The sequence below is a fragment of the Syngnathus floridae genome, chromosome 2, assembly GCF_059516105.1.
Source record: "Syngnathus floridae isolate MCC-2025c chromosome 2, RoL_Sflo_1.0, whole genome shotgun sequence".
Classification (NCBI taxonomy): Eukaryota; Metazoa; Chordata; class Actinopteri; order Syngnathiformes; family Syngnathidae; genus Syngnathus; species Syngnathus floridae.
The window spans coordinates 8,883,902-8,898,418 of NC_142414.1; the positions used below are offsets into that span (position 1 = coordinate 8,883,902).

Genomic DNA, 14,517 nt, shown 5'->3' on the forward strand with positions numbered 1-14,517 from the left:
ATAATGTAAAGTGCCGCAACAGTTTCTCTACTTCTCTAACTGTTAACATGTTAGCATTGTATCAATTCAGCCACAGGGAGAAACAGCAAATCCTCATCATTGTGCCTTGGTGCATCTCAACATGGGTTTTCTTTGCCAATATTTGTTTTCATGAAAAATATGTAAATATAATTGAGTTTAATTCTTTTATTTATTTATTTTTTTTTTTACTAAACAGTTAAAAGTGGCTTGCTGGTTTCACAAATCCATCAGTGGGCGGCAGTGAAATTGAAAATGCCACCCAGCTGGGGTGTGAAAGTGATGTAGATTAAGATATGTAGAGTAGAATGTTCCAATGCAGAAGAACACGCATCTAATCCTTCTATGCATGGATTAACATCTTCATTTAGGTTTTCCTTTAATCCCACTGCGCGCTGGAAATGTGAGGCAAGATGAACTCGCCATTCAAATACTTTAATCATTGTCTCGCTCCTATTTTTGGTTACATTTGTGTCATTTAGCCCATTGAACAACAGCCACGGATTTTGAATGACCCAATTGCAGCGGCGCAGAAGAATGAGTTATTTTGTTGTGGCTCACCAGAAATCTGTCATTGAGTGGCCGGTAACTGAAGGAGTGGCATTGTGCTCATTGTTTTGCCAGCTGACTCAGTGAAACTGGAACCCTGCAGACACCCGATAGCTGCTGGTACGGGAAATCTACTTCCCTCCCTTCAGTACAAACAGAACGCCAGTAAAAATATTCTTGGTTCTGTTTGGGAAGTAATGCGAATATGAGAATCAAATATGTGCTAATCAATTGCTGAAGCAAAACAGTGAGTAAGTCTTTAAATTGCTGACATAGCAAATGTGACAAGTGGAGTTGGGATGGTGCAAAGGGGTCAAAGTGAACGTGTTGAAGTATGACGTGAGGCTCCACATGGGCGCGGAGCACTCTGGATTTGCACGGTATTAATGTAATCTTTCGCTCAGGTCGGCTTGCAATTTATCAGACGCATCCTGCCTCATCTTACAGATGAGTAAACAATCTGACATCTGGACTTGCAGCCAGCAGGGGGAGAAATTTGAATATTTATTTATTTGTTTGTTAATTTATTGATTGATTCATTCATTTATTTATATGTATGTATTAATTGATTTTTATTTTTTTATTTACTTTTTTTTAATTTATTTATTTATTTATTTATTTATTTATTTATTTATTTATTTATTTATTTATTTATTTATTTATGTTTGTATTTATTTATGTTTATATATTTATTTATTTAATTATTTGCATGTATTTATTCATTTATTGATTTATTTTGCAAACTTCGCATTTCTGCACATACTACACCCCGTGAAGTAGTTGGGATTAAGAGCTTCTTTTGCAATCAGTTGATAATGGCCTTCTAATTCTGCTCGGTGGCCCACTTTGTCTTTGATTGCTTAACCCCAAGCTTGGCCCGCCCTCCCGTGGCCTGCTAAATAATTGACAAGCTCTCCTCCCCTGGCTGCTGTGTGCCTCTCCATCTTTCCATCCTCTTTGTAGTGTCTCTCATTAGGTTTTCCATCCTCGTGAGAGCTGGCCTCCCTCACTCTCAGCATGTCCACCCGCTGCCAGCTGGATGACAATCATCAAAAGTCTGTTGTGTACTTTAATTTTTTTTTTTCCAAGTTCGAGTGTGCAGAGCCATGAAGGGCTTCCTCTTCCTCTTCCTGGCCGTGCCAGTCGTGTGCTCCCGCTCTCACAGCAACTGGTGCGAGCCGGGTTGCGAGTGTCGCGGGGACGTCAGATTCACCATCTGTTCAGCAGCCTTCTTCACCGAGCTCCCGCCCAGAGTCCCGTCCAACACGGAACTCCTGGACCTGTCCCACAACCGCATCGCCGTCATCCCCGAGCGCTCGTTCAACAAGAACCGCAAGTTGCGTGTGCTCCTGTTGCAGAACAACAACATCAGCGTGGTGCAGGATGGCGCCTTCTCACTACTGGAGTTCCTGGAGAAGCTGGACCTAAGCTGGAACCAGATCTCCTCCCTGGGCAAGGGTTTCTCACTGGGTTTGGCCTTCCTGCGGGAACTGCGCTTGGCTCACAACTCACTGAGCAGCCTGGACAGCAGTAGCTTCATGCACCTGGACAACCTGCAGAAGTTGAACCTGAGCTACAACAGCATCCTCACCATCCAGGTCAGATCTTTTGCCTCGATGAGCAGCTTGCGACATCTGCACCTGGAGGGCAACCGGCTGACTTCTCTGAAAAGCGGCATCTTCTCCATGCTGCGCTCGCTGGAGCTCCTCAATTTGGCCGGCAACCTCATCAATGAGACGCAGGTGGGCATCTTCAAACCGCTCGCCAGCGTGACCCTCCTCAACCTGGCCAACAATCGCTTGACCACCGTCCACTTCAAGACCTTCCTGAGCCTCCACTCCTACAGCACCCACATCCTGCTCGAGGGAAACCCCTGGAATTGCGACTGTGACCTACAAAGAGTTTTCCGGAAGCTGAGGAGCATCCAGAGACTCTTCCTGGACGACTACTACAACCTAACGTGCGCTGAGCCCGCGGTGCTGCGTGACTATCGGTTGAGCCTGGTGGACACAGAACTGTGCATTGCCGAAACTGTTACCGTGCTCATCATCACCGTCACTGTGGTCATAACGGTGCTGGCAGCCATGCTGATGGGGGAGAGGAAGAGGAAAAGGAAGAAGAGAAGGAAGCACTGGACGCAGCAGGGACAACTATCGGACGAGTCAGACTACTGACCTTAAACCTTTCCATTTTTCATGACAGTGACTGATGAGTGAGGTTTTCCAAGTATGAGGTGTCAATTGATTGATTTGTTTTGCAAACCAAAATTTGAGACCAAGTTTCAGTTTCGAAGAGCTCGCAGTTAAAATCGTAGAGGAGTGATCCAAGAAGAAGTTCATTCTTGACTGATAACTGGAAACCACATTGAAGAACTACAAAATAACCGCACAGTTTAAATTCCAGCTCATGGCTACATTTTATTGGAATGCATTGAACCTGTTTTGGTGTCACCATCTTGTGTGCTTTACCTGGTTATTTGTAAATAATATATGAATAAATAATATTTATATTTAATATGTGTATATAAATAAGTATGTATATATGTGTGTGTGTGTGTGTGTGTTTGTGTGTGTGTGTGTGTGTGTGTCAAAAATACTTAAACTTGTTTGTTTGTTTGTTTGTTTGTCTGTTTGTTTGTTTGTTTGTTTTCCAGTGTGAGACAAAAACATACAAATAATTATGACATAAGAGATCTACATTAGCTTCATATTTGCTTTCTAGGAAAAACAGTCCAAATGACGTCACATCCACGATCAAAACAGTCTATACCGCCCCCTGCAGGTAACATGAGTCAATGTAATCATCCTGTACTGTATTACATTATTGATTCTTTTGTATTTACTCTCGGGTTTTGTTTTCGATTATTTCATTTAAAGTATTGTTATTAAACAGTACACGGTTAACTCGGTTTCAGCTTGGACGCGGTGTCCGCATTTAATTAGACGTTCATGTTTGTTGTTTTCAATATTTTAATTTTGCAATCACGATGAACAGAATAAAACAAATCTGATACAGATTGTTTTGGGCGTCATATGGTCGAGACAGCTTCACCGGTCTCGGCCGACACTGATAATTTATTAATAAAATTGGGAGGATCCCTTCCATTTGCCGGAGGAGGAAGTTCATCGAATTTGACCCGTATGCAAATCGGATGTAGACAAAAATTAAAGACCATTACGTTCATCAGCTGTAGTTATTGTTCAATATAAATAGTTAGATATGTAAAAATCTCATAAATATGTAAATATATGGTGTACAAATTTAAAAGTGGTATGATACCACCTTATGCTTTATTAATGTGAAGATAATTTAAACGCAACGTAACATTCTTTCTTATTTTGAAAGCAAAACGGAAGTATATTTTATCTATTGTGTTTCACTTAACGCTGATGTCGGTGCGGGACAGGTGGGAACTCCGGTTCGACGAGCTAACCCGATAAAGACAAACGCGCCGATGACAAACCGATACCCGTAAGAAATTTGCACAGTACGGCGACTTGTATCGGATTCAAGCGATAAATTGAGAACATATATCGTAATTCGTTGGTGAAATGCCGTACCAGAGAGCGACATTCACAAAGAGAAAGTGGGAAATAAGAGTTTAATGTGAATGGGATCGGTGACATAAGCAGGTAAGCTATTGACATTTATTTGTCACCTTATTTGCATTTTATCTGATAAAAAATTGTCTAGCTCACGTAATATTTATTCGTTGTTCAAACCATTTTTTGGGGTGTGTTTTACATTTGGCACCGTTTTCAAATATAGCTTTCAATTGTCTTTTTTTTTTTTTTTTTTTTTTTTAAACGCGCTTTGCTTTGAAGTGACGCACACTTGTTTCTTCGACCGTTTAAGAAAGAAAGAAAGGAAGCACTTCCGCAACGGCGCAAGTGGCGGTCGGGTTTCCAAACTGCGGCGCTGGGGCCACTCGATGCCTTTTAAGGACCCCCGGCTTGCTTTGTTTTCATGGCTTGTGTTGAAAATCATTCCTGGTCACTGTTACATAACGCACTATAAACTTGACCCCCTCCATGTCAGTAAGCTATAGTGTAGCAAGCAAGACGTTTTGCTCATAAAATTTCAAATATTGAAGCTGGTTGTTTTAATATTTGCAGCAGGTGTTGGAAGCAGAGATGTTCCCATGAACTTACAGTCAAAGGACATGTATCTTATTTACATGAAGCGTCCTGCTCGTGTGGTTAGCATGCGGTGGGAAGTGCAAATAGATACATCTGCTTGAAGCTACATAAGACCAACTTTATGACTGTGTCAGTATTGAAACCTCTCGGAGCTTTTCAAATTCATCACGTTCAGATTGTAGCTAACTTGTTGCTGGCCGCGAGATTGGCAGGAAACAAGATTGAAATGAGTCCTGTTGTTTTCATTTCATATTTCTCCAGATATGCCAGCTGATGACAAGGTTGCCATCCTGACGGACGATGAAGATGAGCCACAGAACAAATCAGTGCCGGAGGGCGCGTTCAACAAGCTGTCATTGCAGCAGAGTGGTCTTCCCGCGCCGGCTCCTCTTTCCATGGACTCCGAAGCGCCGGGGGCCTCGCAGTCCAGGCCGTCCGGGTCCTCGAACTGCTGTCAGAGGATGTTCCACCGCATCAACACTCAGCTGCTCGTCTCCAAAGTCTTCTACTTCTTCTTCTACGCCGCCTACGGCTCATTGCACCCGCTGCTTGCGGTCTACTATAAGCAACTGGGCATGTCCGCCAGTCGCAGCGGCCTGCTGGTGGGCATCCGTTACTTCATCGAGTTCTGCAGCGCGCCATTCTGGGGCCTCGTGGCCGACCGCTTCAAGAAGGGGAAGGCCGTGTTGCTGTTCTCTGTCTTCTGCTGGTTGGTGTTCAACTGCAGCATCGTCTTTGTCAAGCCGGCCGACATGAAATGCGTGGAGAAGGGTGACGGCGTGACCGTGGAGCCCCCGGTCACCGGCACGCTCCCACCTGGGAATGTCACGCAGGAGAGCAACTCCAGCGAGCGCGTACGCCGCGGCCTCCTTGACTTCCACTGGTTCCCAGTGCCCAGGAGCAAACGAAGCGCCAACGATACCCCCCCGGATATCAACACCACCACCGCCGCCACAACTATCAGTTCCACTCCAACCATCAGTCAAAAGGAGTACCAAATAGTCTACGACGAAACCCAAGTGGAGAACATCTTCCTCATCATTTTGCTGCTCATCATCGTGGGCGAGTTCTTCGGCGCGCCGGCCATCACCATCGTGGACACGGTCACGTTGCAGTACCTGGGCAAGGCCCGCGATCGCTACGGCCTGCAGAGGATGTGGGGCTCTCTGGGCTGGGGGCTGGCCATGCTGCTGGTGGGCATCTGGATCGACCACACCCACATCAGCGTCACCGTCGACGGCCTCGGCTGCATCCTGCCCGACGTCCACCTGCGCAACTATCAGAGCGCCTTCATCGTCTTCGGGGTGCTGATGGGTGTGGCCTTTATTGTCGCCACTCAGTTCTACTTTGATAAGGGCGGTGAATATCGGCAGGAGGTCCCGGAGGGTGTCACCGAAGAGACGGACATCCCTCCGGCGCCATCCGACTCGGACCCGACCGGCAGCGGCGGCGTTGTTCTCGATGAGGAATTTCACTACATTGACCTTCTGAAGCTGCTGTGCAGCGTGCGCTACAGCTCGGTTCTCTTCGTGGCTTGGTTCATGGGCTTCGGCTACGGCTTTGTCTTCAGCTTCCTCTACTGGCACCTGGAAGACCTACACGGCACCTACACGCTCTTCGGCGTCTGCTCTGTCATGAGTCACGTCTCGGAGCTCGGCGCCTACTTCACCAGCCACAAGTTCATCGAGCTGGTGGGACACATCAGGTGAGATCTTGAAGGTGTTTATGTGAATGACCTGGATGGATCCCAGTTGTCCTGTTCAATTCTCGCGAGAAGTTGAACCCCTGCTGCTTTGGAGGTTCTGTTTCGTGCTCAAGGGCATCTTGATGAGCATCCTGGTTATTGATGTGGCCCTCAGCTGCAACATTTTTCAGCGTACCTCCCATGGCCTTCAGTCAGGCATTCTGTAGATGCCATTCGAGGCAGATGACGTCGGCATATTCTCTGCATGATCGGTCGCCTTGAAAGCTAGGCTCCACGGTGACGTACTGTCTGCCATCACTGGCACCTCGCTGTCGTGCATGAGGAAGTACGTGTCTGCAAACATGTTGTGTGTGCTGAGCAAACGCAATAACACCTCGCCTTGTGATGAATTTGTGGTCTAAGGGTGGGAAGTGTTTGGATTGCGTCCTTCATATCGGACAACAATTTTCAATGTCGGGACGTCGTCACCTAAACGTTTGACGTTGTTTTGGCCCTCAGGGTCCTCTACATCGGCCTGGCCTGCAACACGGCGCGCTACCTCTACATCTCCTACCTGAAGAATGCCTGGACTGTGCTGCCAGTGGAGATCCTCCAAGGTAACATGCACGCTGGTTTCCAACTTAAGGCTCGGGCTCAGATCTTTGTTTGACTGGCGAAGTGAATGTTCCAGGAATGTCATGTGACCTGTGGTTATGTTGCAGGTGTGACCCACGCCTCTGTTTGGGCCGCTTGTATTTCTTTCTTGAGCGCCGCTGTCCCGCCAGCTCTCAGGACATCAGCCCAGGGCATCCTGCAGGGTCTTCACCTCGGGCTGGGCCGTGGCTGCGGAGCCATGGTGGGAGGGGTGCTGGTCGGTTACTTTGGTAGGATGCCCTAATTCATTCGGCCACATGGTCACCATCCTACATGATGTCCAGTGCCGTGTTTGACAATATGACGTGACCAAAGAACGGTGTCACCGTTTTTGCAGGCGCTGCAGTGTCGTTCCGGGGCATTGGCATGGCTTCCCTCGTCATTCTCCTTATTTTCGTCCTCATCCAATGCTTAGCAGGCAAACCTGAGGGAGATGGTGAGTAATGATAAAATATACAAATAAGTAATAATAAAAAGTACAAAGTATAGTGCAGTAAAAAGTGGACAAAATATTTTTTTTAAAAAAAAAAAACAACCATCCACAAACCATCTGTTATGTCACTCGAGGATAGAGGAGACTCAGAACTGTGAGATGGATGTGCCAACCACTCATCCAACCTATTCTTGACATTTTCTTTCTCTTTTTTTTTTTTTTTTTTACCAGAGAACAGAATGCTGGCTGAGAACATTCCAGTCCCCTCCAGCCCTGTTCCCATTGCCACCATTGACTTGATAGAGAACCAAAGCAGGGACCAGCAGCAGGTGGCCCAGCTTATTGTGAAGAAGACCAAGTACCAAGAAGAGCAGGAGGACATCGCTCGGCCGGCCTGGGTGCTCTCGGGTTCCCCCTGGGTCACACTCGCCTTCGCTATTGTCCAGATCAGAGAGATGGTGAACATGGCCAAGAGTGGACTGCTGCCAAGAGGGACTCAGCCCCAACAGGTAAACCACGTCACCTGCACAAATCGTATTTGTTCTTATGAAGTCTCTCTAGTGTCTTAGGAGAAAATGTTTCACTTTATTATGTTGTGTTTGGTTTTGTAGACTCATGCTTGCGGGTAGCTCCAGCTGAAAAACCCGTTTTTTTTGTTTTTTTTTTAACCTTTTTAGAATAATAATAATAATTATAATAACTAGAGCTGCAGGCAGCTATAAAGAACCCTTGCAGCCCTGACCTTTTTTAAACACATACACTCCCATTTTCTGGCATTGTAGCGGTCCCAGTCACCAGGTGTGTTTGTACCAAGCAGTTTTTGACTTCTATTAAAGTGAGTAAGCCTGCTTGAATGAGGTGAGACCATAAAAGGGAGTTGGGTCACACCTACAGGATCTGAATTACTAACATGTGAATTTTCTATCCGGTCTATCCGGAGTTCTGTCTCCCTTTGAAGTAATTTACCTCACGTAGCTAGTGTGTTTTGACTTAAAATTTGTATATTAAATGATGTTGGAGGACAAAAAGGCCAAAATCAATATTGAACCATTTGGTGTGTTTTCGTAGAAACGTATGACATGTTTGTTGATTAGTGGTTCTTTTTGCGAAACAGTGTCATCTCGAAATGGTCTATATTACGTCTCTGGTAGCGGGGCATCCTTTTTGCTCACAAGTTCACTTTCATCTGCATAGCAGTGGGAGACAATGCTATGCTAAATTAAGATGGAACCAGGGGAAGCAGATACAGTGAAAACAACAGGGGACCCAAGATTGAACCCTGTGGAACACCATACCACAGTGGGGCAGAGCGGGACCATGAGCAACCAAGGCTAACACAAAACTTTCTGTCTGCAAAACAGAATCAAAACGACTGCCTTGTTAGCAACAGAACATTGTGTGCATTTTAGTCATATATATTGGAGTGCTTCAGCTGTCTGTATGGATGTGTGTCAGCTGTTTCTTGTCTTCATGACCAGGTTCCTAATGAGGGAGCGGAGGTGGCGGCGTCGCAGCGAGCTGCCGGTGATTGCGACACGGCACCCACAGCCGGACCGAGCCCCGCCCCCACAGCACTCACAGACTGTAACAAAGAGCAGCAGACGCCGGATGGAAGAAACTCAAAATTTTCATAGTTGAACTCGCTGTCACTTTAAGACTGTAAGCCCCAACTGATGACAAAGTGCCTCTTTCGTATGTTGTACCATATGATGGTGATTTAATTTAAACTTGAGGAGTTGAGTCTTTTTCAGGTTTTTCTGCACTGGAGGTCTTTGTTTTATGTTTAAACCTGTTCTTACGTCAACATTCCTGTTTGGCTGGCAAGGCGTTTTAGTTGCCTTATCTTCCACATTCCCGGCAAAGCACTGTAATACTCAAAACAGTATTTAAATCCATTCTGTTATCGCAGCTATTTCGGAGCGTTTGGAGCTATCGTGAAGAAGAAATGTGCTGACTGCACTTTGGGAAAGCAATCGTGCCGTTAAACTCTCAGCTCACTTAAAGTGACCATTTGAAATAAAAGGCCAAAGGGTTCCATCATGTATCGCTGAAGGCCTGTTTCATTATCTGTCTGATCTTAATCTGGCACTGACATAAACACTTCCTTCCCTGTGGAATATTGTTGCAATTCTGTCGTTGACCACTTGATGGCAGTAGCGCACTGGAGTGATCGCTCTTTTCAAAAAACCTCCGTGGCTGCGTGTGGAGGGTTACTGAGGTCGTGATGCGCCTACAAATGATTGGCGTGTGTGGGAGGACAGTATTAAGCTTCCTCAAAAAGTAGACTGTTATAAAAAAAAAATGTCTAAGGGAGTTTGTTGGTGTGATGTGTCTTGCCCTTCTACTGGGCAGCCACAATTTAAGCCCCCTCCTCCCCTTAAACAAAATAAATATAGATTTTTAACTAATACTGCTTAAAATGTCTGCAGTGTCTAAGGGGGGTTTCCAGTTGCGTCGTTACAGCAAGTGGGGGAATTCCAACTCATGTGCTACATCCAGATTCAAAGGCCATCATCATCATCGGTTTAAAGTCCGCTTTCCAGGCGCCGCTGGGTTGGACTGCACCGTGGTTTCCAAATTCTAGCAAAAACAATTAGCAGGCCTTTCAAGGCTCCTCCCCACGTAGCCTCCACCGACCACATAAACCGTCACCAATTAGGACAAGATGATTGAGACTTGCCAGGAGTGACATCATGCCATTAAAAAAAAAACCATCAAAAAAAGCATTTGTCGTTTTTTAAATAAGAATTTCATGTGGTGGGTGTAGATGTACCTGGGTAAGCCCATATGAATCATAAGCTCCCTCTTCAGATACTAATCAATACAACTTCTTAATTTTTAAATTTTTTATTTTAAATCAGAATTCCACTGCAGGCCTTTGTGTGTGCCGAGTTACCCCGTGACTGATTAGTGGCGCATTTCTCAGCATGTTCCATGTTATTCTTCTTAAATCTTAAGCATGTTACAAGCGTCTTTGTAGTCTTTCTGTTAACATAATCACATTTGGAAATTAGATGCATGAAACATGATCACAAGAGAAAATTCAATACTGTTCATTGACCAGCTGCAATGCTGTGCGGCTTGGTCCCAGAATGTTCCAATTCAATTTGTATTTTTTTTTTACCTTCACAGTACTCACAGATTTCAAGACTACACAGCATTTTTTTTGTGTGTGAGTCTTAGGTAGATGGATAAGTATAGATAGATCATTCATCATGAGGCAAAATCTTGGCACAACAAAATGTTAGTTGTCGTTTTAACCTAGCATTGATTCAGATGTTTATGCTATCAAAATGTGTTGCCAAAGAGTTGCAATGCAAACTGCGCTGTGGCCAAATAGCTACTCTTGCCAACAAAGGCGTTCAAGGTCTTCCATAGTTGCTGAGGGGAACAATCACAAAACAGTCAATTGAAACACAAACGAGTAGCGGCACAGTAAATCATTCAAAAGTCAAACAAAAAAAACCTTGAAAGCCCCCACAATGGGGTTCCCTCTTGCTCCATCTTTTTACTTTGCGCCATAATCTGTGGAGAAAGAAAAAAATATTAGCAACAGAACACAGCAAACAAAACAACTTTGTCCACAACCTCCTCGGCCACAACAGGGACCCTTTTTGTCACAGCTGGATCAATTATGCTATAGACGACGCCCACTTCACCAGGCTGTTTGTAGGCAGCCACTTGGGCCCCGCCTGGCATGGTGGCCGCCCCTCCGGGCCTCCACGGACCCCTACGACCTGCTGGGTCAGCACAGTAAGAGCGCTGACATTGAAATCAAGTCACTCCAAAGCTTTTGTTCACAAAAAATGTCTCATATGCATGGTCTTCTGATGGATGTCACATTTATGGCTTGTGGACAAAGCAGGAAAATCCACGTGTATTTATCCATCTGGAGGAGTGGCCATTTTGCCTTGTATTGCCACTTAGGGCCATCGGGGGCTTTCTGGCTTTGGTCATGTTAGCTCATGGTGTCAAACTCAAGGCCCGGGGGCCAGATACGGCCTGCCACATCATTTTATGTGGCCCGCGAAGACAAATTGTGTCATTACTAGAATTGCAAATTGTCTTCACTTTCAATATCTTTTTTTTAAATATTTGACCAGTTTTTACTCGTCTGATTTGAAAACAATTTGTCAGTTTGTTTTGTAGCTTTTACTGAATATAATATGAGGCGCTCATACATTTATTTGGGTCATAATGGCCCTCCGAAAGAAGCTATGACTACAATGCGGCCCTCGAAAAAAATGAGTTTGACACACCTGTGTTAGCTGAACCCTTCGCCACTGTGATGTCATTTTTAGTCGCCAATGGGCATGTGAAATGCTTTAATTGTGCTTCCTCTGTTACTACCTTTTTTTTTTTTTTTTAAGTTTTGAGTCATGCAAGTTCTTCTGCCACCTCTCTCTGAATTGAGCTCAAATGTAGAAGTATTGTTGAGGAGCATTCCTCACATAGTATTTGTGTGTTTGCATCATGCCAAAGTGCAGCGCTCCTCTTGAGACGTGATCTGTAATTAAAGGTGTTTGTGAGCGAATCGCTCGTCTTTGGTTGAATGACACCGACTGTGGTCTCATTGTGCTGGTGCTGATGTGGGCGGAGCCGCGTGTGGGTACTTATAGTTGTGTGCCAGGAAGTTGCAGAGGTTTGTTTCTAATTGAGTCAGGGACTTGTGCTGGCGAGGTGGGCGTACGCGTGGGCGGAGGCGGCGGCGGCTCTAATCTCAGGATGCTGCCGTTGCTGCTGCTGCTGCTGATGTTTGCTATTGTTGCTGCCTGCTGGTTGCACATCCAGAAAAGTTCACAGCGGCAGCCATGCAAATCATGCCAGTGCCCAATAGTGTTTTGTCGCCGTCCTCATCTTAGTCTGAACAGCTGCCGTGACTTTTAGAGAGAGTGCACACACTATGTAAATGAGGCGTGTCAAAAAAGAAAAAAAAAAGAAGTGTTGGTGGTGAAAGAAACGCGGGAAAAGTGAGGAACAATTTTTTTCTGGTCAAAGAAGATACATGTGTACTTTTTCTCTTGGTAGATTCAATATTGTCATTGAACACATTTTATCTGTGGGTCTTGGCAAATCATCAAAATGAGTTTTTCCGTTTTGATGATCTATTTAAATAAATTTGACTTGACTTGCACTGCAACCGTCGTGACGTTGCGAGGCGAGTGTCAGCCTGGCCAGCCCTTCATTTGATGGCCCCAGGCCATCGATTGGCTGGCTTGCGACGTCTCTCGGCGTGACGCATGTTCACCATGGTCATTTGCACTTTCCGCTTTGACTCAAGGCCCATTTTCGCACTGCAGACGCCTATTGAAAATCACACACACACACATACGGCTGTCTCAGTCTGTATGTCATATAACCTCCGCCTGCCCTGCACATGCTACGCCCACACACATCCTTGCCCGAAATGCCCGCGCTCCGCAGTGTCCTCAAATTCACGCACACACACATACGTCTACATCACTCCTATGCACACACTTCCCGCCCACGCAATCACACACGTGTTCAATCAGACATAAGCCGCTCATACATCCCACACTCAACAGACACAAAGTAGGAGCCTGACACGCACACACGCACACACAAGAACTGTGCTTAATCAAAAAGCTGCTACTTTAAGACGCAATTTCTTTGCATTTTCCCAGCGGCGTCCACGCCCGTCGACAAACTTGAGGAACCGTGTTGGCTCCAAATAAGGAAGGACATTTGTGCCTCTTGGTTGTCCCCCCCCTCTCTCCCCTTCTAAGGGGGAAGTTGGATTAAAAAAGAGCCGCTGAAGTGCTGAGGATGTGGGCTGTCTGGGAGCGGAGATGGGGAGCGGCGTGGGTGCTCTGACAGGGCGAGGGGCTGACAGGCCCAGGCGTGGGCGTGTCATTGAAATGTCTTTCTCCTCCAGGGGGGCAAACACAGAAAGAAGACAGAGAAGAAAAAGGAGGGAGCGGCGAGCCGCCGCACAAACGAAAAGTGAGATATGACGAGGCTGCCTGCCAAATGAGGCACATGCACTATCAGCAGGTGGGAGGGCGGACGCCAACAGACACAAATAAATTAAAAGTCACACCTACGCCCGGAAAATGATTGACAGGACTTGGGTAGTGTGAAAGCCTCGGAAGCCTCCTCCTTCCACGCTTTGGAAATTCCCACTAAATTCAATCTCCCTCCGTTGGACTGGTTGGATTCACACAAAAGGCAAAATTGCAGCGCTAGCGATACAAAGCTAGCATTAGCACTTTAACAAGCCGACGTTAGCCACGACTGCTATGTTGGTAGCGGGACTTGTTTGTAATAGAGGGTCACTATGACACAAAATGTTATGCGTTCAAAATTCCTTTTTTAGAAAGTATAATCAATTAACAATAAAAAAAATCTAGCACAAAGCTAGCATTAGCACTGTAAACACGTCAATGTTAGCCATGACTGCTATGTTGGTAGCGGGACTTTTAGAAAGTACAATCAATTAACAATAAAAAGAGCCCAGCAGAAATTTTTCTAATACTACATTAGGTCTTGGCTGTTAGATGGCTGAAAAAAAACACACCAGCTTTTATTGAATCTAACAGAAGAAATAAATAAGGTTCAGTTTTGAGTCGAAGCCATGGGAACACGTTTGTAAACCATAGACAGGACTTGCAAAGTGCAAAACCTTAGAAGCTGCCTCTTTTCACGCTACTCCATTCAAATTCCCTCCATTTGAAATATTCCGGTGGAATATTCACATCCGCACCAAAAGTCACGGCAAGCCACCAAGGTTCATATCCGCCAGACAGTTGATTCAATCCCAAGAAGCTCTGTGCAAAGCGAGGGGATGTTTGGGAAACGAGGACTTGTGGGAACAAGCAGGCCTAACGCTGACCCACCTTGCTGCGTGGGTGTGGGGGCGGACAGCTTATTTGCTGCTGGCGCTTTAATTTGTTTGCTCCTAATTCTGCACTCTGCTGTGCATGCGTGCGTGCACGCCTATGTGTGAAGTGGGTGAGGAAGGAGGTCAAAACAAAATGACGCTCCTATACGACTGGATCGGATCCTGTCCTCCTCGCTCG

At 45.7% G+C, this 14,517-nt stretch overlaps 2 protein-coding genes and 1 long non-coding RNA gene across 3 annotated transcripts; 2 read left to right on the forward strand and 1 right to left on the reverse strand.

The window, feature by feature from the left end:
* The first annotated feature begins 1,465 nt into the window (after positions 1 to 1,465).
* On the forward strand, positions 1,466 to 3,081 carry LOC148401582 (uncharacterized). Its single transcript, XM_088368592.1, has one exon. It carries the CDS (start codon positions 1,674 to 1,676, stop codon positions 2,739 to 2,741), a length of 1,068 nt encoding a protein of 355 aa, XP_088224718.1. The 5' UTR covers positions 1,466 to 1,673; the 3' UTR covers positions 2,742 to 3,081.
* An 858-nt stretch (positions 3,082 to 3,939) lies between these two features.
* LOC148401583 (major facilitator superfamily domain-containing protein 6-A-like) lies at positions 3,940 to 9,521 on the forward strand. Its single transcript, XM_088369231.1, has 7 exons — positions 3,940 to 4,199; positions 4,968 to 6,411; positions 6,910 to 7,007; positions 7,113 to 7,274; positions 7,382 to 7,480; positions 7,709 to 7,986; positions 8,956 to 9,521. Exons 2-7 carry the CDS (start codon positions 4,970 to 4,972, stop codon positions 9,109 to 9,111), a joined length of 2,235 nt encoding a protein of 744 aa, XP_088225357.1. The 5' UTR covers positions 3,940 to 4,199; positions 4,968 to 4,969; the 3' UTR covers positions 9,112 to 9,521.
* Positions 9,522 to 10,225: 704 nt separating this feature from the next.
* LOC148401584 (uncharacterized) lies at positions 10,226 to 11,336 on the reverse strand. Its single transcript, XR_015857158.1, has 3 exons — positions 11,066 to 11,336; positions 10,944 to 11,002; positions 10,226 to 10,858 (listed from the first exon to the last, which is right to left on the reverse strand). It is a non-coding gene; the product is annotated as an uncharacterized LOC148401584 (long non-coding RNA).
* Positions 11,337 to 14,517: the final 3,181 nt, after the last annotated feature.